We start from the raw sequence: 23,361 nt of genomic DNA, 5'->3' as shown, positions 1-23,361 counted from the left end.
ATGGCAGTGTGACTATAAAACCTATTCCTTTAACCTTCATAGCTAGTTATCTAAGTTGTAGGCTAAGCTACCTGGCCAATCATAACAAGGTTTTGAATTCCTGATCTTAAAACAATTAAAGTTGCTGCAATGCAAGCCCAACATTAATAAAAAAGGTAGCTTTTTGTAGACTACAATAGCTGATAGTTTAGTTAAACTACCTAGTAACTGTTACTAAAAGCCTTATTCATCTAATATTTGCATGAAAAGTTCTCCAAAGGCACCAACACCACAAACACGGCCTGGAGGTTAGTTTAGTGACTTGAATTAGCCAAAGTGACACCCAGCAGACAGCTAGCAGCGGTGATGGCACACACCTGTCACTTAAAATGGCCAACACCCTTAATTTAAGTTTAAGCCTTAATATAATTTAAACAGATAAGTTATTTTAAATTAAACTAGGTATAAGGACCAAGAGCATTTTATTTTTATCAAGCTGTAAACATGTTTATTTCTGCTGTAAAGTCGGGTGTTTAAAATGAAGGTCTTTGGGGATTGACTCACTTTTGGAGCCGTGTTTACTTCATTTTTCCGGCCTTGGAGGTTTCCGCTTGTGTTGACTACTACAGTTGATATCATGAGTGGAAAAGATTGCGTGATGCTTAAGGAAAAGAGGTCAAACAATTTAATGAGATCCTTTGTGGGTGAAGAAATCTAATAAATACTTTCCACATACTACATTTTGGAGATGGACAAACACCAAGTGCCTTTCAGGTTGAGGTACCTGTGAATGAATAAGACCCTCCATACAGGTTGTATGTTCGTATTATCATGGAAGTGGGGGTTCTTTTTTAAAGTTTAATTCATGTGAAGTTTATAAAATCTGTCTGTTTTATCACTGAACATTTAACATAATGGATGATGGTATAAATGCAACGTATATAACTCTTGATGGGCTTGTAGAAGTAAGCAAATACAGATATGTTTATTTTTTTATTATATTCACATTATATATTCTTATATTATGCAGTAATTCTACTGTTGTGTACCTTATTTGGATACACAAAAACCTCCATGAGCCTATGTACATTTTCATTGCAGCCTTGTTAGTGAACTCCATTATTTACAGCACTGCTGTCTACCCAAAGCTTCTGGTTGACTTTTTATCTGAAAAACAGATCATAACATATTCAGCCTGTCTCTTTCAGTTTTATTTATTTTACGCTGTAGGCAGTTCAGAATTCTTACTGTTGTCAGCCATGTCTTATGACAGGTATGTGTCTATATGTAAACCTCTACAATACCCAACTATAATGAGAAAAAACACTGTTAGTATTATCCTTTTTTTTGCATGGCTTCTGCCTGCTTGTCATGTTGCAGTTCTAACAATACTGAGCTCTGAAACAAAACTGTGTAACTTTATTTTAAAAGGAATATTTTGTAACAATGCAATTTACAGACTTCAATGTGTATCATCAGGAGTTATCACTATATTTGGCATTGTTAGTTCATTAGATCTTTCATTTCTGCCTATGCTCTTTATAATATTTACATACACAAAAATACTTATAATAACCTATAAGAGTTGTAAAGAAGTAAGGAAAAAAGCTGCGGAGACATGTTTACCCCACCTTTTGGTTTTAATCAGTTTTCCTGTTTGAGTGTATACGATATCACTGTAGCTCGAGTGGAATCCAACTACCCAAAAACTGCACGCTTAATAATGATGTTGCAAATAGTTTTGTATCATCCTCTATTTAATCCGATAATATATGGACTAAAAATGAAAGAAATCTCTAAACACCTGAAAAGGTTGCTCTGTCAAGTCAAACTGATGTAATGTATTAGAAGCGATTGGTACAGTAATAATGTTATTTATGCTAATGTGCACTCTTTTCTTACATATTAATAATAATTGTGGAAATGTGAACGATATGATCTTTGGAAAGATAGTGATTGTGTCCACATTGTAAAGATCCTCTTTACTATTCAAGGTTGAGGTTTGGTTTCTACTTTTGTGGGAAAACATATTGAGCTTGAAGTCTGTGGGCCCTCACCCAGAAAATTTTGAGTGTTAAAATACCTAACTTCCTGCATTCTGGTGAAATTTTCTGCATGAATTTATGGTGGAAATGTCTGTATTTATGTGAAGGAGCACACAAAGCTTAGGCGCCAGGTGACAATTAAAAATACAATGTAATATAATAAAGTAAGTTTGTCAGACATTCTGTATCCCTTTCAATACTTATTCTCCTTTAGATAAACCTTTCTCATTTAATGTTATCTCTGCTGAGCCACAAGACATGCAGGCATGATTCACCCTTCCATCCTCCTTTGCATTCTTTGTTTGGGGAAGTATCCCTTTTAATGTGCATGTGGCACTTATGCATAATTTAAACTAATCCATAATCCTCTGGATTTTGATAGTGTGTCATCAAGAGTTGTGCATGTTCAAAATGTTCACTCAAAACGTATCCCATGTATGACATATCTGTGTTCTTCCAAATAATTAAATAAATTTGTTTCATAATTAACTGGTTTGTAAATAAATATACCATTATATATAATGGCAGTGTGATTATAAAAACCTATTCCTTTTACCTTTATAGCTAGTTAGTGTAGCGGTTTTAATAGCTACGTTAAAATTAAAATATCACCTTCCTTAAAACTTATGGGGCACCACCTCTGAATAGAGGAAAATAATAAAAATACATTCAATAATTTGGCAACAAATTATCCAGTCTCAATATCTCAGGCATAAGTCCTGATTTCATTGACCTTATAGTTCCCACTTTGAAATAATATGACAGACAATGACTTGGCGATAAATGGGTAATTTATTTCTAATAGGATTAAATTAACTGATGACAAGATTAATAATTAAACAAGAATACAAATCATGAATTAATTGATTTCAAATAAAACAGGCAATATCATATCAGACAGTCGATGAAGCGAAGGATGCCGGTTTGAGGGCTTGCCGCTCGATGGTTTCTCCGCGGACTTCGGAAAGCTCACCCAGTGAGCTGGCAAAGAGTCTCTGAATTTCGCCCACTGCTGTAGTGAAGTGAATTGGAAAGCCGATCTCAGGCTCTTTGTGTCTTGCTTCAGGGCAGGCCCTGGATCCGGTGTGGTGTTCAGAGCGGGATATTCGTTGAAATACACAAATTAATGTCGTTTGACCTAAACGATAATAATTAAAATTGATATCTTATGAGGTCAACAAACGTACACTAAAACAAAATAAGGCTTGCTAAAAACGAATAGTTATAAGATGCTCAAAAGGAGTTTTGAGGAGAAATAGTATTGACAAAAACTGCTGTTCTAAAATAAAAATAACTGGAGCGGGTATATAGCTCATTGACACTTAACAAGACACACAACCAACACGAACGAAAAACGAAAAGATAAGAAGAAAAGTTTCCAGTTTTATCTAAGCGAGACAGGTGTCAAGTCGTAAGGTGGGGCCTGAGTTACAACTCTGTTTTGCCGAGATTTCAGATTCCTTTGTCTCCTAATATTGGTGTGCTCCTGCTTAGTAAATTAATGAATCCAACATTTTAAACATATAAACCACATACTTTTCTTCACTATGAGATTAATAAACCTAACACACTTGTATGGATACAGAAATGGAATTTCAGTTACATACACTTAATACACAGGATTTAACAAAGATTATGCAGATCAGACATATGCATCGGTCATGTGACTTACTAGCGTGTAAACATTTTGTAACTATCGCTACTGTGTACTGTCGCCTTAACTGCGTCACAACATCTCGTCACTTTGACACATATCTGTGTTATCACCAATTGACCACTGGATGCCAATATGGTCACATGATGAGTTGGGTTTGCAAAGCATGTGAAACTGGTAAACCCTGTATTTCACTCCAGAAACACGGGACAAAGACGTATTTTCCTGAAATCAACTGTGACATACTTTGAGAGGGGTTATTGAATACTCTAAAGACTTATACAGTGTTATACAGAGCTACAGGGAATAATTGCAAGATACATAGTGTGGTTCCTGTTCTCTTGACTCAAGTAATTTATGGCGTGACCTGTGAAAGCCAGATGGCCTGTTCCCAGATGGAGAAAGGGGGAGGAAGGGATGTTTAAGCATAGTTCAAAAGACAGGCTAAAGATAATCCTTCGTGTTTTCCCATCCAGGCATCGATTCCGTATCTCGTCCTGAGATCTTCCTCTCAGGGCTGTGGCCAATGTCAGAATTGACACCTTTACGGCTGAAGGTGTATCGTTACTGTCTGGTGATGCGGGAGTCTCTGGGAAAGGGTATTGAGAGACTCCCCTGTGGAGGTGATAAGCGAGAGAGGGGGAAGAGAAAGTCTCAGAGACAGAACAAAGGAGTCTCCAGTTGTTAGTTATACCAGGCCTCTCCAGCCTCGCTACTTTAGCTAAGACGTAGGCTAAGCTAACTTTGCCAATCATAACAATTTGTTGAATTCCTGATCTTCGAACAAATACAGTCGCTGAAATGCAAGCCCAACATTGATAAAGAGGGTAGTTTGTTGTGGACTACAATAGCTGATAGTTTAGTTAAACTACCTAGTAACTGTTACTAGTAGCCTTATTTGTGTGATATTTGCATGAAAAGTTCTCCAAAAGGCACCAACACCACAAACACGGCCGAGAGGTTAAGTTTAGTGACTTGAATTAGCCAAAGTGACACCCAGCAGACAGCTAGCAGCGGTGATGGCACACACCTGTCAATTAAAATGGCCCATGCCCTTGTTTTAAGTATTAGCCTTAATATAATTTAAACAGGTGAGTTATGTACATTTAAACTCCTGTACAGTCATCATAAATGGGGATATTAGGTATAATGACCAAAAGCATTTTATTTTTATCAAACTGTAAACATGTTTATTTCTGCTGTAAAGTCGGGTGTTTAAAATGAAGGTCTTTGGGGATTGAGTCACTTTTGGAGCCGTGTTTACTTCATTTTTCCGGCCTTGGAGGTTTCAGCTTGTGTTGACTACTACAGTTGATATCATGAGTGGAAAAGATTGCGTGATGCTTAAGGAAAAGAGGTCAAACAATTTAATGAGATCCTTTGTGGGTGAAGAAATCTAATAAATACTTTCCACATACTACATTTTGGAGATGGACAAACACCAAGTGCCTTTCAGGTTGAGGTACCTGTGAATGCATTAGATCCTCCATACAGGTTGTATGTTCGTATTATCATGGAAGTGGGGGTTCTTTTTTAAAGTTTAATTCATGTGAAGTTTATAAAATCTGTCTGTTTTATCACTGAACATTTAACATAATGGATGATGGTATAAATGCAACGTATATAACTCTTGATGGGCATGTAGAAGTAAGCAAATACAGATATGTTTATTTTTTTATTATATTCACATTATATATTCTTATAATATGCAGTAATTCTACTATTGTGTACCTTATTTGGATACACAAAAACCTCCATGAGCCTATGTACATTTTCATTGCAGCCTTGTTAGTGAACTCCATTGTTTTACAGCACTGCTGTCTACCCAAAGCTTCTGGTTGACTTTTTATCTGAAAAACAGATCATATCTTATTCAGCCTGTCTCTTTCAGTTTTATTTATTTTACGCTGTAGGCAGTTCAGAATTCTTACTGTTGTCAGCCATGTCTTATGACAGGTATGTGTCTATATGTAAACCTCTACAATACCCAACTATAATGAGAAAAAACACTGTTAGTATTATCCTTTTTTTTGCATGGCTTCTGCCTGCTTGTCATATTGCAGTCCCAACAATACTGAGCGCTGAAACAAAACTGTGTAACTTTATTTTAAAAGGAATATTTTGTAACAATGCAATTTACAGACTTCAATGTGTAACATCAGGAGTTATCACTATATTTGGCTTTGTTAGTTTATTAGATCTTGCAGTTCTGCCTATGCTCTTCATAATATTTACATACACAAAAATACTTATAATAACCTATAAGAGTTGTAAAGAAGTAAGGAAAAAAGCTGCGGAGACCTGTTTACCCCACCTTTTGGTTTTAATCAGTTTTTCCTGTTTGAGTGTATACGATGTCACTGTAGCTCGAGTGGAATCCAACTTCCCAAAAACTGCACGCTTAATAATGATGTTGCAAATAATTTTGTATCATCCTCTATTTAATCCGATAATATATGGACTAAAAATGAAAGAAATCTCTAAACACCTGAAAAGGTTGCTCTGTCAAGCCAAACTGATGTAATGTATTAGAAGCTATTGGTACAGTAATAATGTTATTTATGCTAATGTGCACTCTTTTCTTACATATTAATAATAATTGTGGAAATGTGAACGATATGATCTTTGGAAAGATAGTGATTGTGTCCACATTGTAAAGATCCTCTTTACTATTCAAGGTTGAGGTTTGGTTTCTACTTTGTGGGAAAACATATTGAGCTTGATGTTTGTGGGCCCTCACCCAGAAAATGTTGAGTGTTAAAATACCTAACTTCCTGCATTCTGGTGAAATTTTCTGCATGAATTTATGGTGGAAATGTCTGTATTTATGTGAAGGAGCACACAAAGCTTAGGCGCCAGGTGACAATTAAAAATACAATGTAATATAATAAAGTAAGTTTCTCAGACATTCTGTATCCCTTTCAATACTTATTCTCCTTTAGATAAACTTTTCTCATTTAATATTATCTCTGCTGAGCCACCAGACATGTGGGCATGATTCACCCTTCCATCCTCCTTTGCATTCTTTGCTTGGGCAAGTAACCCTTTTTAAATGTGCATGTGGCACTTATTGTCCTCAATGATGGATACGTCATTTAAAATAATTCATAATCCTCTGGATTTTGATAGATTATACGTGTTTCAGCAAAATTTGTGCTCATGTTCAAAATGTCCAGCACATTGAAGACATATCCCACATATGATATCTGTGTTCTCTTCCACATAAGAAAATGAATTTGTTTCATAATTAACTGGTATGTAAATAAATATACTGTGTTATATATTCAATTCAATTCAATTCAGTTTATTTTGTATCGCCCAAAATCACAAATTACAAATTTGCCTCAGAGGGCTTTACAATCTGTACACATGCGACATCCTTTGTTCTGGAACCCTCACATCGGCACAGGAAAAACTCCCCTAAAAAAAACCTTTAACAGGGAGAAAAAAGGAAGAAACCTATGGGAGAGCGACAAAAAACACGGTTAGTATTATCCTTCTCCCAGGATGGACAGAATGCAATAGATGTCATGTGTACAGAATGAACAACATAACAGAGTTACAACACATTCAATGTATATGACATAAATGATTCATATAATCACAGTAGTAAGCAGAGTAACGAAGGAAGAAAATTAAGACTACTTATAAAAGCAGCAATGACTATAGTAGAATTCAAATAATGATATAGGGAATAGTAATAGTAATGTGACTAATAATAATAATCGAAGTAGCAGTGGGTGTCAGCCGGGTCACAGCAGGAGGCACGACCACGGTCCAGGTACAGCCACGATTTATGGAAACCTATTGCAGAAAGCACAAAGACTCCAGGGTTGAAGCAAAACCAATAAGAGTAATTTTAAAGGGAATAATAATTGTAATGTGACTAATAATAATGTGTAGTCATCAGTGGGTATCAGCTATAGGGCACAGCAGGAGATCTGACAGTTCAGATATGCTCGATTCATGGGAATATTTACAAACACAAAAATACGGGGAAGAACAAAATCAGTAATGTGCATTAATAGGAGATTAATACATAAAGATGGAGGGAGAGAAGATGATGGCAGTGTGACTATAAAACGTATTCCTTTAACCTTCATAGCTAGTTTTCTAAGCTGTAGGCTAAGCTACCTGGCCAATCATAAAACTGGTTTTAATAATGATGTTAAAATAATTAAAGTATCATCCTCTATTTAATCCGATAATATATGGACTAAAAATGAAAAATCTCTAAACACCTGACAATAGTTGTTAGTTTAGTTAAACTGATGTAATGTACTAGAAGCCTTATTTGTCAGATATTTGCATGAAATTTCTCCTAATGGCACCAACACCACAATTAATAAAATTAGTGAAATTAACCAAAGTGACACTTTGCAGACAAAGATAGTGATGGCACACACCTGTCACTTAAAATGGCCCTGGCCCTTGATTTAAGTATAAGCCTATAATTTAAACAGGTGAGTTATGTACATATTAAGCTTGACCTGTGGGCCCTCACCAAGGGGATATTGAGTGTTAAAATGACCTAACTTTTATTTTATCAAATTTTAACATGAATTTAATGCTGGAAAAATGTCTGTATTTAATGTGAAGGAGCACACAAAGCTTAGGTGCCAGGTGACAATTAAAAATACAATGTAATATAATAAAGTAAGTTTCTCAGACATTGTGTATCCCTTTCAATACTTATTCTCCTTTGATAAACTTTTCTCATTTAATATTATCTCGCTGAGCCACCAGACATGTGGGCATGATTCACCCTTCCATCCTCCTTTGCATTTTTGTTTGTGCAACTACTACCTTTGAAATGTGAGTGGAACTTATTGTCGTCAATGCTTAAGGAACGTCATTTCAAACAATTTAATAGATCCTTTGTGGGTGAAGAAATCTAATAAATACTTTCCACATACTACATTTTGGAGATTGACAAACACCAAGTGCCTTTCAGGTTGAGGTACCTGTGAATGCATTAGATCCTCCATACAGGTTGTATGTTCGTATTATCATGGAAGTGGGGGTTCTTTTTTAAAGTTTAATTCATGTAAGGTTATAAAATCTTGCTGCTTTATCACTGAACATTTAACATAATGGATGATGGTTTCAATGCAACGTATATAACTCTTGATGGGCTTGTAGAAGTAAGCAAATATAGATATGTTTATTTTTTTATTATATTCACATTATATATTCTTATATTATGCAGTAATTCTACTGTTGTGTACCTTATTTGGATACACAAAAACCTCCATGAGCCTATGTACATTTTCATTGCAGCCTTGTTAGTGAATGTACATTTTCATTGCAGCCTTGTTAGTGAACTCCATTATTTACAGCACTGTTGTCTACCCAAAGCTTCTGGTTGACTTTTTATCTGAAAAACAGATCATATCTTATTCAGCCTGTCTCTTTCAGTTTTATTTATTTTACGCTGTAGGCAGTTCAGAATTCTTACTGTTGTCAGCCATGTCTTATGACAGGTATGTGTCTATATGTAAACCTCTACAATACCCAACTATAATGAGAAAAAACACTGTTAGTATATTATCCTTTTTTTTGCTTGGCTTCTGCCTGCTTGTCATATTGCAGTCCCAACAATACTGAGCTCTGAAACAAAACTGTGTAACTTTATTTTAAAAGGAATATTTTGTAACAATGCAATTTACAGACTTCAATGTGTAACATCAGGAGTTATCACTATATTTGGCGTTGTTAGTTTATTAGATCTTTCAGTTCTGCCTATGCTCTTCATAATATTTACATACACAAAAATATTCATAATAACCTATAAGAGTTGTAAAGAAGTAAGGAAAAAAGCTGCGGAGACCTGTTTACCCCACCTTTTGGTTTTAATCAGTTTTTCCTGTTTGAGTGTATACGATATCACTGTAGCTCGAGTGGAATCCAACTTCCCAAAAACTGCACGCTTAATAATGATGTTGCAAATAGTTTTGTATCATCCTCTATTTAATCCGATAATATATGGACTAAAAATGAAAGAAATCTCTAAACACCTGAAAAGGTTGCTCTGTCAAGCCAAACTGATGTAATGTATTAGAAGCTATTGGTAAAGTAATAATGTTATTTATGCTAATGTGCACTCTTTTCTTACATATTAATAATAATTTATCGAAATGTGAACGATATGATCTTTGGAAAGATAGTGATTGTGTCCACATTGTAAAGATCCTCTTTACTATTCAAGGTTGAGGTTTGGTTTCTACTTTGTGGGAAAACATATTGAGCTTGATGTTTGTGGGCCCTCACCCAGAAAATGTTGAGTGTTAAAATACCTAACTTCCTGCATTCTGGGGAAATTTTCTGCATGAATTTCATGCTGGAAATGTCTGTATTTATGTGAAGGAGCACACAAAGCTTAGGTGCCAGGTGACAATTAAAAATACAATGTAATATAATAAAGTAAGTTTCTCAGACATTGTGTATCCCTTTCAATACTTATTCTCCTTTAGATAAACTTTTCTCATTTAATATTATCTCTGCTGAGCCACCAGACATGTGGGCATGATTCACCCTTCCATCCTCCTTTGCATTCTTTGCTTGGGCAAGTAACCCTTTTTAAATGTGCATGTGGCACTTATTGTCCTCAATGATGGATACGTCATTTAAAATAATTCATAATCCTCTGGATTTTGATAGATTATACGTGTTTCAGCAAAATTTGTGCTCATGTTCAAAATGTCCAGCACATTGAAGACATATCCCACATATGATATCTGTGTTCTCTTCCACATAAGAAAATGAATTTGTTTCATAATTAACTGGTATGTAAATAAATATACTGTGTTATATATTCAATTCAATTCAATTCAGTTTATTTTGTATCGCCCAAAATCACAAATTACAAATTTGCCTCAGAGGGCTTTACAATCTGTACACATGCGACATCCTTTGTTCTGGAACCCTCACATCGGCACAGGAAAAACTCTTGATAAAAAAACCTTTAACAGGGAGAAAAAAGGAAGAAACCTATGGGAGAGCGACAAAAAACACGATTAGTATTATCCTTTTTTTTGCATGGCTTCTGCCTGCTTGTCATACATTACATTACATTACAGTCAAAAACGCTTTTATCCTAAAGCATTTTCATTCAGCCTTGTTAGTGAATATTACATATCATTCACCCATTCACCCAAACACTGATGACTTTTTATCTGAAAAATCAGATCATAACTAACATTCTTTCAACATCCAGTCCACACTGTATGGCAAGTTCGGGAGCAATTTTGGGGTTAAGCCATGTCTTATGACAGGTATGTGTCTATATGTAAACCACAATACCCAACTATTGGAAAACACCTTACTCTCCATCCTTTTTTCCACGCCACAGCCGCCCACTGCAATATTGCAGTTCTAACAATACTGAGCTCTGAAACAAAACTGTGTAACTTTATTTTAAAAGGAATATTTTGTAACAATGCAATTTACAGACTTCAATGTGTATCATCAGGAGTTATCACTATATTTGGCATTGTTAGTTCATTAGATCTTTCAGTTCTGCCTATGCTCTTTATAATATTTACATACACAAAAATACTTATAATAACCTATAAGAGTTGTAAAGAAGTAAGGAAAAAAGCTGCGGAGACATGTTTACCCCACCTTTTGGTTTTAATCAGTTTTGCCTGTTTGAGTGTATACGATATCACTGTAGCTCGAGTGGAATCCAACTTCCCAAAAACTGCACGCTTAATAATGATGTTGCAAATAGTTTTGTATCATCCTCTATTTAATCCGATAATATATGGACTAAAAATGAAAGAAATCTCTAAACACCTGAAAAGGTTGTTCCGTCAAGTCAAACTGATGTAATGTATTAGAAGCTATTGGTACAGTAATAATGTTATTTATGTTAATGTGCAGTCTTTTCTTACATATTAATAATAATTGTGGAAATGTGAACGATATGATCTTTGGAAAGATAGTGATTGTGTCCACATTGTAAAGATCCTCTTTACTATTCAAGGTTGTTGTTTGGTTTCTACTTTTGTGGGAAAACATATTGAGCTTGATGTTTGTGGGCCCTCACCCAGAAAATTTTGAGTGTTAAAATACCTAACTTCCTGCATTCTGGTGAAATTTTCTGCATGAATTTATGGTGGAAATGTCTGTATTTATGTGAAGGAGCACACAAAGCTTAGGCGCCAGGTGACAATTAAAAATACAATGTAATATAATAAAGTAAGTTTGTCAGACATTCTGTATCCCTTTCAATACTTATTCTCCTTTAGATAAACCTTTCTCATTTAATGTTATCTCTGCTGAGCCACCAGACATGCAGGCATGATTCACCCTTCCATCCTCCTTTGCATTCTTTGTTTGGTGAAATAACCCTTTTAATGTGCATGTGGCACTTATTGTCCTCAATATGGATAATTTAAAATAATTCATCATCCTTTGGATTTTGATAGATTATACATGTTTTATCAAAATTTGTGCTCATATTAAACATGTTCAGCACATTCAAAACATATCCCATGTATGATATATCTGTGTTCTCTTCCAAATAAGAAAATAAATTTGTTTCATAATTAACTGGTTTGTAAATAAATATACCATTATATATGATATGATTATAAAATTCTATTCCTTTTTTTATAGCTAGTTAATCACAAATTAAATTTGCCTCAGGGAGCTTTACATTCAATAATTTGCAACAAAATACACATAAGTCCTGACATCCTTTGTTTGGAACCCTAAACGTAATTTATCGGATTAAATTAACTGATAATTAAAAATATCTTATTTAAGGCAATATCAATCAAAGTCGTAACAGGGCTTGGGAAACAAAAAAGGAAAAACGAATAGTTATAAGATGCTCAAAGGGAGTGGATTTTGAGGATGAAACAGATTGACAAAAATGATATCATGAGGTACAAACGTACACTAAAACAAAATAAGGCTTGCTAAAAAAGTTATAAGATGCTCAAAAGGAGTTTTAGGAGAAATAGTATTGACAAAAACTGCTGTTCTAAAATAAAAATAACCGGGTATATAGCTCAGTGACACTTAAAAGACACACAACCAACAGTAGTAAAGAGAAAAGATAAGAAGAAAAGTTTCCAGTTTTATCTAAGCGAGACAGGTGTCAAGTCGTAAGGTGGGGCCTGAGTTACAACTCTGTTTTGCCGAGATTTCAGATTCCTTTGTCTCCTAATATTGGTGTGCTCCTGCTTAGTAAATTAATGAATCCAACATTTTAAACATATAAACCAAATACTTTTCTTCACAATGAGATTAATAAACCTAACACACTTGTATGGATACAGAAATGGAATTTCAGTTACATACTCTTAATACACAGGATTTAACAAAGATAATGTGGATCATACATATGCATCAGTCATGTGACTTACTAGCATGCAAACATTTTGTAACTATCGCTACTGTGTACTGTCGCCTTAACTGCATCACAACATCTCGTCACTTTGACACATATCTGTGTTATCACCAATTGACCACTGGATGCCAATATGGTCACATGATGAGTTGGGTTTGCAAAGCATGTGAAACTGGTAAACCCTGTATTTCACTCCAGAAACACGGGACAAAGATGTATTTTCCTGAAATCAACTGTGACATACTTTGAGAGGGGTTATTGAATACTCTAAAGACTTATACAGTGTTATACAGAGCTACAGGGAATAATTGCAAGATATGTAGTGTGATTCCTGTTCTCTTGACTCAAGTAATTTATGGCGTGACCTGTGAAAGCCAGATGGCCTGTTCCCAGATGGAGAAAGGGGGAGGAAGGGATGTTTAAGCATAGTTCAAAAGACAGGCTGAAGATAATCCCTGTGTTTTCCCATCCAGGCATCGATTCCGTATCTCGTCCTGAGATCTTCCTCTCAGGGCTGTGGCCAATGTCAGAATTGACACCATTACAGCTGAAGGTGTATCGTTACTGTCTGGTGATGCGGGAGTCTCTGGGAAAGGGTATGGACCCCCTGTGGAGGTGATAAGATGAGGGGGAAGTGAAAGTCTCTCTCAAAGAGAACAAAGGAGTCTCCAGTTGTTAGTTATACCAGGCCTCTCCAGCCTCGCTACTTTAGCTAAGACGTAGGCTAAGCTAACTTTGCCAATCATAACAATTTTTTGAATTCCTGATCTTCAAACAAATACAGTCGCTGAAATGCAAGCCCAACATTGATAAAGAGGGTAGTTTGTTGTGGACTACAATAGCTGATAGTTTAGTTAAACTACCTAGTAACTGTTACTAGAAGCCTTATTTGTGTGATATTTGCATGAAAAGTTCTCCAAAAGGCACCAACACCACAAACACGGCCGAGAGGTTAGTTTAGTGACTTGAATTAGCCAAAGTGACACCCAGCAGACAGCTAGCAGCGGTGATGGCACACACCTGTCACTTAAAATGGCCCTGGCCCTTGTTTTAAGTATATGCCTTAATATAATTTAAACAGGTGAGTTAAGTACAATTAAACTCCTGTACAGTCATCATTAATGGGGATATTAGGTATAATGACCAAAAGCATTTTATTTTTATCAAACTGTAAACATGTTTATTTCTGCTGTAAAGTCGGGTGTTTAAAATGAAGGTCTTTGGGGATTGAGTCACTTTTGGAGCCGTGTTTACTTCATTTTTCCGGCCTTGGAGGTTTCAGCTTGTGTTGACTACTACAGTTGATATCATGAGTGGAAAAGATTGCGTAATGCTTAAGGAAAAAGGTCAAACAATTTAATGAGATCCTTTGTGGGTGAAGAAATCTAATAAATACTTTCCACATACTACATTTTGGAGATGGACAAACACCAAGTGCCTTTCAGGTTGAGGTACCTGTGAATGCATTAGATCCTCCATACAGGTTGTATGTTCGTATTATCATGGAAGTGGGGGTTCTTTTTTAAAGTTTAATTCATGTGAAGTTTATAAAATCTGTCTGTTTTATCACTGAACATTTAACATAATGGATGATGGTATGAATGCAACGTATATAACTCTTGATGGGCATGTAGAAGTAAGCAAATACAGATATGTTTATTTTTTTATTATATTCACATTATATATTCTTATAATATGCAGTAATTCTACTATTGTGTACCTTATTTGGATACACAAAAACCTCCATGAGCCTATGTACATTTTCATTGCAGCCTTGTTAGTGAACTCCATTGTTTTCAGCACTGCTGTCTACCCAAAGCTTCTGGTTGACTTTTTATCTGAAAAACAGACTGGCATAATGCGGAGTACGATCTGGCACCGACAGCAGGGAATCCAAGGGTTTATGAAGGGGAGTTGATTGGAGATGAAGACCAGGTGAGCATGATTGCAGAACAGGTCCAGGTGTGAAGTGAGACAGACAGGAGGAGTGGCAGACCCAGGAGGTGGAAAAACACAGCAAACTGCTGTGACCACAACAGTACCCTCCCCTCAACGGACGCCTCTAGGCGGCCTAGGCCTCTCTGGGTGAGCCAGATGGAAGTCACGGATGAGGGAGGGGTCGAGGATGAGACCCCGCGAAACCCAGCTTCTTTCCTCTGGCCCATAACCCTCCCAATCCACGAGGTATTGATGCCCCCTGCCCCGACGACGAATGTCCAGCAACCGCCGGACGGTGTAAGCGGGGTGGTCGTCAATCAGACGGGGAGGAGGGGGGGGGAACGGCCGGGGGGAGAGGGGGCAGACGGAGACTGGCTTAAGGCGAGAGACATGGAAGGTGGGGTGAACGCGCATGGCTGGAGGCAGCTTGAGTGTGACAGCTGAGGGGTTGATTACCGCAACAATAGGGAAAGGGCCAACAAAACGAGGGGTTAACTTCTTGGAGCCAGTCTGTAAGGGGAGATCCTTGGAGGACAACCACACCTGTTGACCCACCCAATAGGCAGGAGCAGGAGCCCGGTGGCGGTCGGCAATGCGCCGGTTCTGCTCAGCGGAGCGCAGCAGAGCGGAGCGTGCGTCCTTCCATATCTTGCGGCAACAGCGGAGATGGTGTTGAACCGAGGAACGGAGATGTCATCCTCCTGGGCGGGAAACAAGGGTGGCTGGTACCCCAGGGAACATTCGAATGGGGACATGCCGGTGGCCGCACAGGCCATGGAATTGTGGGCATACTCGATCCAGGAGAGATGGTCGCTCCACGCAGAGGGGTTGCGCGCAGCCACACAACGAAGTGCGGTTCCTAGGTCCTGGTTAGCTCTCTCAGCCTGCCCATTAGTCTGTGGTTGGTATCCTGAAGACAGGCTGACAGAGGCTCCAAGCGCTCGGCAGAAGGCCTTCCAAACTTGGGAGATGAATTGGGGACCACGGTCGGAGACGAGGTCAGTGGGAATCCCGTGGAGGCGGACGACATGCTGCACAAGCAGCTGGGCAGTCTCGGTGGCAGTTGGGAGCTTGGGAAGGGCAATGAAGTGAACTGCCTTCGAAAATCTGTCAACAACAGTTAGTATAACAGTGTGGCCCTTAGAAGGAGGAAGCCCAGTCACAAAGTCAAGGCCGATGTGAGACCAGGGCCGACCAGGAACAGGAAGGGGACGTAACAAACCAGCAGGAGCTTGATGGGAAGACTTGGCCCGAGCACAAACCGTGCAGGCAAGCACGAACGCCCGGGTGTCAGCGTCCATCGCTGGCCACCAAAAGTTCCTCTTCAGGAGGGACAGGGTGCGGACCACACCCGGATGACAGGCAAAGCGCGATGTGTGGCCCCACACCAGGACTTGGGAGCGAACCGCACTGGGGACGAAGAGACGGTTAGGAGGACCGTTACCCGGATCTGGTTCAGTGACTTGGGCCTCCCGGATGAGGGACTCGATCTCCCAGGTGACGGCAGCGATCTTGACGCAGGAAGGAGAGAGGATAGTGTCAGGGAGAGCCGGTGCGTTCTCAGTGTTGAACTGACGAGAGAGGGCGTCAGGTTTGACGTTACGGGAACCGGGACGGTAGGTGAGGGTGAAATTAAAGCGCCCAAAAAACAGGGACCAACGGGCTTGGCGGGAATTCAGGCGCTTCGCTGTCTGGATGTAGGACAAGTTCTTGTGGTCGGTCCAAACCACGAACGGTTGTTCTGCCCCCTCAAGCCAATGTCGCCATTCCTCCAACGCCAGTTTCACAGCCAGCAGCTCTCTGTTACCCACATCATAGTTGCGCTCTGCAGGTACAAGCCGGCGAGAGAAGAACGCGCAGGGGTGAATCTTCTCGTCAGAGGCAGAGCGCTGGGACAGGACCGCCCCCACCCCCGTGTCAGACGCATCGACCTCCACGATGAATTGCCTGGAGGGGTCAGGTTGGATGAGAATGGGGGCCGACGAGAAAAGTCTTTTGAGGTCAGAGAAGGCAGTCTCCGCCCCAGGTGTCCAGGCAAATGGGAGGGCAGGAGAGGTGAGACGAGTGAGAGGGGCTGCAACCCTGCTGTAATTACGGATGAACCTCCGGTAGAAATTTGCAAACCCAAGAAACTGCTGCAGTTTCTTGCGAGAATTGGGAATGGGCCAGTCTGTCACAGCACTGACCTTCTCAGGACAGGTCCTCACTTGTCCGCTCTCTATGATGAACCCAAGGAAGGATACAGAGGTGACACTGAACTCGCACTTCTCGGCCTTCACATATAGTTTGTTCTCCAACAGCCGCTGAAGAACTTGTCGGACATGCTGGCAGTGCTCCTCCTGGTTGCGAGAAAAAATAAGTATGTCGTCTATATAGACAAAAACTGAGCGGTTGAGAAAGTCCCGGAGGACGTCGTTTACAAGGTTCTGGAACACGGCAGGGGCATTAGTGAGACCGAAGGGCATGACAAGGTATTCAAAGTGGCCGAGGGGGGTGTTAAAAGCAGTCTTCCACTCATCCCCTTCACGGATACGCACCAGGTGGTAGGCATTGCGTAGGTCCAATTTCGAGAAGACTGTAGCGCCCTGCAGTGGCTCGAACGCGGAACTGATGAGGGGTAGGGCATACTTGTTCTTGATTGTGATGTTGTTGAGTCCCCTGAAGTCGATGCATGGACGAAGAGACTTGTCCTTCTTGGAGACAAAAAAGAAACCTGCACCAACAGGGGAAGAGGAGGGTCTTATGATGCCGGCCGAAAGAGACTCCTTGATGTACTTCTCCATGGCCTCCCTCTCAGGACGGGACACGTTATACAGGCGACTACTGGGCAAAGGGGCGCCGGGGAGGAGATCAATGGGGCAGTCATAGGGGCGATGAGGAGGCAGGGTGAGCGCACGACACTTGCTAAACACCTCTCCTAGGTCATGATAGGTTGGAGGAACCAAGAAGAGGTCGGGGGGTACATGGAGCGAGGAAACACCTCCCTCTGCTGGAGACAGGGCAGACTGAAGGCAGGTGGAATGACAGAAAGTGCTCCAATTCACCACCTTGCCAGAAGACCAATCGAAATGGGGGTTGTGCCGCTTGAGCCAGGGGTGACCCAGGACCAGGGGAGAAAGGGGAGACCGGATGACATGAAACTGAAGTGTTTCATGGTGATTACCAGAAACAATTAATTCAAGGGGCTTAGTACGATGAGTAATAAGGGCCAGGTGGCGGCCATCTAAGGCGTTAGCATTTAGGGGAGAGGGTAACTGTTCTAAAATGATGCCAACCTGAGATGCGAAAACGGCGTCGATGAAGTTCTCATCCGCTCCCGAATCCACAAGGACCGATACGGGAAGGGGATGACCGAGGAACAGAAGAGTGGCATCCAGCAGCGAGCGTGAAGAGAGAGGAACGGGGACGGAGGGGCGTGGCTCAGCAGGGCCCCGAGTCTCACTGCTGAGCCCGGTCCTTTTGGCAGTGACGGACAGGTGGAGATGAGATGCCCGGGCAGGGCACAGTATAGACACACTCCGGTCCTAATCCGATGAAGCCGCTCCGCTTGGGTGAGGCGAGTGCGCCCCAGCTGCATGGGCTCCTCTTCAGTGACAGCACGTGTCACGGGGGCAGAGAGAGCAGCTCTCGGGAAGTGTGGAAAACGTGAAGCAGCGAGTGCCGGGGGCACGGAACTGCCTGTCCTCTCCCTACACCGCTCACGTAGGCGATTATCCAGCCGAATGGAAAGGGAGATCAATTCGTCGAGAGTGTCGGCCTCCTCCCTAGTAGCCAGCTCATCTTTAATTGACTCACAAAGACCGGAAATAAAAAGCCCACGTAGAGACTTGTCGTTCCAGCCCGACCTGGCTGCATAGGTCCTGAACTCGACTGAGAACTCGGCTACGCTACGGGAGCCCTGACGCAAGGAAATAAGCCGCTTGGCAACGTCCCCTCCCTCCACTGGGTGATCAAAAACCTTCCTCATTTCAGCTACAAAAAGGTCAAAGTTTTCATTAACTGGGGAATCACTTTCCCATAAAGCTGAAGCCCATGCTAATGCATTGCCCTTAAGTGACCCAATAACGAAAGCGATCCTAGCTCTGTCAGTGGGGTAGCTGAGGGGCTGCTGACTGAAAACTAAGGAGCACTGGATCAGAAAGGCTCTGCACGTACCCATGTCCCCAGCGTAGCGCTCAGGGGCAGGAATGAGAGGCTCACGAGCCCGTGGCAGGTGTGTCGAGAGAGTGGGGGCAGGCGGAGGCGCCGCAGGCAGTGGAGGCGATGTGGCGAGGGGGGCCAGCAAGTCCAATTGTGCACCCATCTGTGTGACTCGGGTAGCGAGACTCTTAAAGGCTTCCATAGCGTTCCGGAGGGCGTTGTTGTGCTCAGCAACCAGAGTGCCTTGGGCGGCGAGAGCTCCGCGGATGCTGTCAATGTCCGCTGGGTCCATCTTGGCCAGATCGTTCTGTCACGGTGTGTGGTGTGGACCCAAAAGCAGGACGACCAGGAGACGGATACAGTTCTGGCGCTTTATTTAAAGCAGAGAACTCAGCATACAGATAGGCAGGATAAGACTCACAGAGGGAAACAGGCAGGGGATCAGGCAGACAGAAATCAGAGGAAGCGGAGGTTAAACTCCGGGTCGGGGACAGAAGGCTGAGTCGTTGACCGGGGCACAGGCAAGGCAGGTAAGTCCAGACAGGCAGGCAGGGTCGGCAACGGGAAATCAGTCCGGGGGATAACGCTGGAAGGTCTGGCATAATGCGGAGTACGATCTGGCACCGACAGCAGGGAATCCAAGGGTTTATGAAGGGGAGTTGATTGGAGATGAAGACCAGGTGAGCATGATTGCAGAACAGGTCCAGGTGTGAAGTGAGACAGACAGGAGGAGTGGCAGACCCAGGAGGTGGAAAAACACAGCAAACTGCTGTGACCACAACAATCATATCTTATTCAGCCTGTCTCTTTCAGTTTTATTTATTTTACGCTGTAGGCAGTTCAGAATTCTTACTGTTGTCAGCCATGTCTTATGACAGGTATGTGTCTATATGTAAACCTCTACAATACCCAACTATAATGAGAAAAAACACGGTTATTATTATCCTTTTTTTTGCATGGCTTCTGCCTGCTTGTCATATTGCAGTCCCAACAATACTGAGCGCTGAAACAAAACTGTGTAACTTTAATTTAAAAGGAATATTTTGTAACAATGCAATTTACAGACTCCAATGTGTAACATCAGGAGTTATCACTATATTTGGCTTTGTTACTTCATTAGATCTTGAAGTTCTGCCTATACTCTTCATATTTTTTACATACACAAAAATATTCATAATAACCTATAAGAGTTGTAAAGAAGTAAGAAAAAAAGCTGCAGAGACCTGTTTACCCCACCTTTTGGTTTTAATCAGTTTTTCCTGTTTGATCGTATATGATGTCACTGTAGCTTGAGTGGAATCCAACTACCCAAAAACTGCACGCTTCAAACTAATGTAATGTATTAGAAGCTAAATGAGTAGATGTTTTAACACAGATTGCTAAAGTACAGGCATTTCTTCTGAAATGGTCATGAAGAAATGTGAATTCTTGAACGGTATTTAATGTACTTATTTCCATAATAAACCCGTAAAGAATCTCTCTACTATTTAATATTAAAAATTGTTCCTTGAGATTGAACAATGTGATGGATCATTTCTGAAGTTATTTAAAAACTTTCTACATGATCAAGTTATCACAGCTGACATTTAGACTCGTTATATTTTATATTACTGTCATGTGTGTGTACATGTGCATGTACGCGTCCTCCTTTTGGTTCAACTAAATATTACCTAATATGTTGACAATTTCTGGGAAGAGGGCTTGTTGACCCACTCCGTAACGTCTCCATGACGGTGGAGCCTTGAATCTGAGAGATGTGTGATGTTTGTGAGTGTGGGTGTGACACGGGGCTATGACATATAAGGATACTATATGAATGACATATATTGATACAATGTTGCTGTAGTTACTTCCTTACTACCTTGGGGTTTTTTTGTGTTTAATATTATGTTTTATTAAATAACTATTGAAATCCAAACACATACGTGTTATTTAGGTCCTGTCGGTTGTCAGGGAGACTCTTTTTACACTCAGTCATTCACAAATCTCTCTGTCTCCCTCTATGTTCGATTTATACTCTAATCAGCTGATTATTGGTGTTCACTCTTAAAATAACCAACCAGATTATACCATGATCTCCCAGAGCCAATCACATCGTTGCTGTCAGATTTAAAACCTGTTCTCATCTCAGCTGCTGTAAATTGCCATTTCAGTACAAACTAATGCAACCTTCCTTCTAATGTCAAGTACCCTCATCCCATCATAGAATCATCAGCAATTCCATTTACCAACACCACTACTGTCTAGACTCAGCATAAACCCTTCAATATACTACGTTACCATGGAGTGTAATCGCCAAAGACTCTTCACTATTCATCTCCATGCATGTTGGATGAAAATTTTCATAATTATTCATCCTAAGTGTATTCTCTCCTAATTTAAATAGTTTTAGTCTTACTAGTGCAGTGCTCATTCAAACCTTGCCTGTTTAGAACAAGCTGAATCACTGGCCTGTGGTGTTGCTGCTTGCAGCTTTCTCAAAACAACTGAAAACTGTGCTTCCTTCCGCCGGACTAATACATCTGCCATGACATACTTGTGTAAAACACCCAAGACAAGGCTACTCAAGGTCTAAAACACAGGTGAAATTGGCCTACAGTGTAGTTCACTGGCAAACTTTACCGGACAGCAAGGTAGGCTACCTGATTATGGGACTCAGAACTAAAAAGGCCCCAAACAGCTATAGATTAATTAGGATGTTTAGATATACTGCTTGATGGAAAATTCATTACAAAAACCACAGGTGCTCCAACAAAATGGTAAATGCACAAGGAAATAAAGTTAGAATCTTGTTGTGATAAGATGTTATGGTGCAAAGAAAGATATAACCCAAGCGAACAAAGTCCATTAACTTCTATGAGTTCAGGCCTCTTAAAAACAAGTTGTTTAATGAGATCCATGGAGGGTGAGGTAGTCTGATAAAAACATCCCACCCACTAAAACATATCACTTTCAAGTTCCTGTGTTTGCCGGGTCACACCAGTGCATATCAAGGTCAGGTACTGAAGACTGAATAAGACAATCTAGTGCTGGTTACATGAGCTGATCATTTTTTTTTATCATTTCATTTGATATATCATTAATGGATAATACATTAAATGTGACATATATAACTTTTGGTGGGCATGTGGAAGTGCAGAAATATAGATATCTTTATTTTGTGATTATGTTTACAGCGTATATTTTAATAATTAGCAGTAATTTCACTATTGTGGGCATCATAATGATTAACAAATCCCTCCATGAGCCAATGTACATTTTCATTGCAGCCTTGTTAATCAACTCTGTTGTTTTCAGCACTACTATCTACCCAAAGCTTTTGATTGACTTTTTATCAGAAAAACAGATCATATCTTATCCAGCCTGTCTCTTCCAGTGGTTTATATATTACTCTCTAGGCTGTTCGGAATTCTTCCTGTTGTCGGTCATGGCTTATGATAGATATGTATCTATATGTAACCCTCTGCAATATCCAACCATCATGAGAAAAACAACTGCTAATATTTTGCTGATTGTTGCTTGGATTCTGCCTGCTTGTCAGGTTTCAGTAGCAATGTTATTGAGTGCAAAGGAAAAAATCTGTCACTTTATTTTGAAAGGAATAAATTGCAACAGCACAGTTCAAAACCTTCACTGTGTGAGGTCAGGCGTGGTGAATATTTATGGCTTGTTTGTTTTTGTGAGTGCTATATGTCTCCCTGTGCTCTTCATACTTTTTACATACAGCAGGATACTTGTGATATCGTACCGATGTAGAGGAGTCAGGAGAAAAGCTGCACAGACCTGTTTACCCCATCTGCTGGTTCTAATCAACTTTCTCTGTTTAACTATGTATGATGTACTTCTTGCTCGACTGGAACAGGATTTTCCCATAATTATACGTTTTATAATGGCTTTGCAATTAGTAATATATCAACCTCTATTAAATCCAATCATTTATGGACTAAAAATGAAAGAAATTTATAAACACCTCAAGAGGCTGTTCTGCAAAATGGTCTAATGTATTCACACTAATAACTGTTGTACAGTCGTCATTTTGTGTCATAATTATGCAGAGATCGGATTACATTGAACATTTTAAGACTTGTTTTTTAAACAATAACGTACAGAGAATCTTCCACTTGAACAATTTATTGATAATTACTGAACAATTCACTTCATTTTAAAAAAAAAAACAAAGGTTATGGTTAAGTCTAACAGAGAAGCAAAACTTAATCATCAATTTTTAAGTCATGTAATGACAT

The 23,361-nt window shown here is 39.9% G+C and overlaps 6 protein-coding genes across 6 annotated transcripts in view; all 6 read left to right on the top strand.

The window, feature by feature from the left end:
* LOC129104976 (putative olfactory receptor 13C6) overlaps nt 1-12 on the top strand; it is an 821-nt gene extending 809 nt beyond the window's left edge. Inside the window, exon 2 of the mRNA XM_054615837.1 lies at nt 8-12. Coding sequence (XP_054471812.1) covers nt 8-12 — 5 coding nt within the window. The remainder of the gene's footprint in view (nt 1-7) is intronic.
* An 881-nt stretch (nt 13-893) lies between these two features.
* LOC129104812 (putative olfactory receptor 13C6) lies at nt 894-1,640 on the top strand. Its single transcript, XM_054615659.1, has one exon. The coding sequence runs from the start codon at nt 894-896 to the stop codon at nt 1,638-1,640; it is 747 nt and encodes a 248-aa protein (XP_054471634.1).
* A 3,634-nt stretch (nt 1,641-5,274) lies between these two features.
* Nucleotides 5,275-6,202, top strand: LOC129104974 (olfactory receptor 13C2-like). The gene is given in 2 exon segments (XM_054615836.1): nt 5,275-5,487; nt 5,489-6,202. Coding segments are annotated over 2 exon segments (927 nt in total).
* A 2,768-nt stretch (nt 6,203-8,970) lies between these two features.
* Nucleotides 8,971-9,891, top strand: LOC129104973 (olfactory receptor 4Q2-like). Its single transcript, XM_054615835.1, is given in 3 exon segments — nt 8,971-9,219; nt 9,222-9,546; nt 9,887-9,891. Coding segments are annotated over 3 exon segments (579 nt in total).
* Nucleotides 9,892-10,938: 1,047 nt separating this feature from the next.
* Nucleotides 10,939-11,511, top strand: LOC129105004 (olfactory receptor 52K1-like). Its single transcript, XM_054615869.1, has one exon. It carries the CDS (start codon nt 10,939-10,941, stop codon nt 11,509-11,511), a length of 573 nt encoding a protein of 190 aa, XP_054471844.1.
* A 10,688-nt stretch (nt 11,512-22,199) lies between these two features.
* LOC129104528 (olfactory receptor 6N2-like) lies at nt 22,200-23,117 on the top strand. Its single transcript, XM_054615248.1, has one exon. It carries the CDS (start codon nt 22,200-22,202, stop codon nt 23,115-23,117), a length of 918 nt encoding a protein of 305 aa, XP_054471223.1.
* The last annotated feature ends 244 nt before the right edge of the window (nt 23,118-23,361 follow it).

The sequence above is a fragment of the Anoplopoma fimbria genome, chromosome 16 (assembly GCF_027596085.1).
Source record: "Anoplopoma fimbria isolate UVic2021 breed Golden Eagle Sablefish chromosome 16, Afim_UVic_2022, whole genome shotgun sequence".
In the NCBI taxonomy this organism is placed as follows: domain Eukaryota; kingdom Metazoa; phylum Chordata; class Actinopteri; order Perciformes; family Anoplopomatidae; genus Anoplopoma; species Anoplopoma fimbria.
This window is presented reverse-complemented; position numbering and strand designations above follow the sequence as displayed.

Coding starts and splice junctions, on each gene's coding strand:
- LOC129104812 (XM_054615659.1), top strand. CDS start 894: ATGGATGATGGTATAAATGCAACGTATATAACTCTTGATGGGCTTGTA.
- LOC129105004 (XM_054615869.1), top strand. CDS start 10,939: ATGTCTTATGACAGGTATGTGTCTATATGTAAACCACAATACCCAACT.
- LOC129104528 (XM_054615248.1), top strand. CDS start 22,200: ATGGATAATACATTAAATGTGACATATATAACTTTTGGTGGGCATGTG.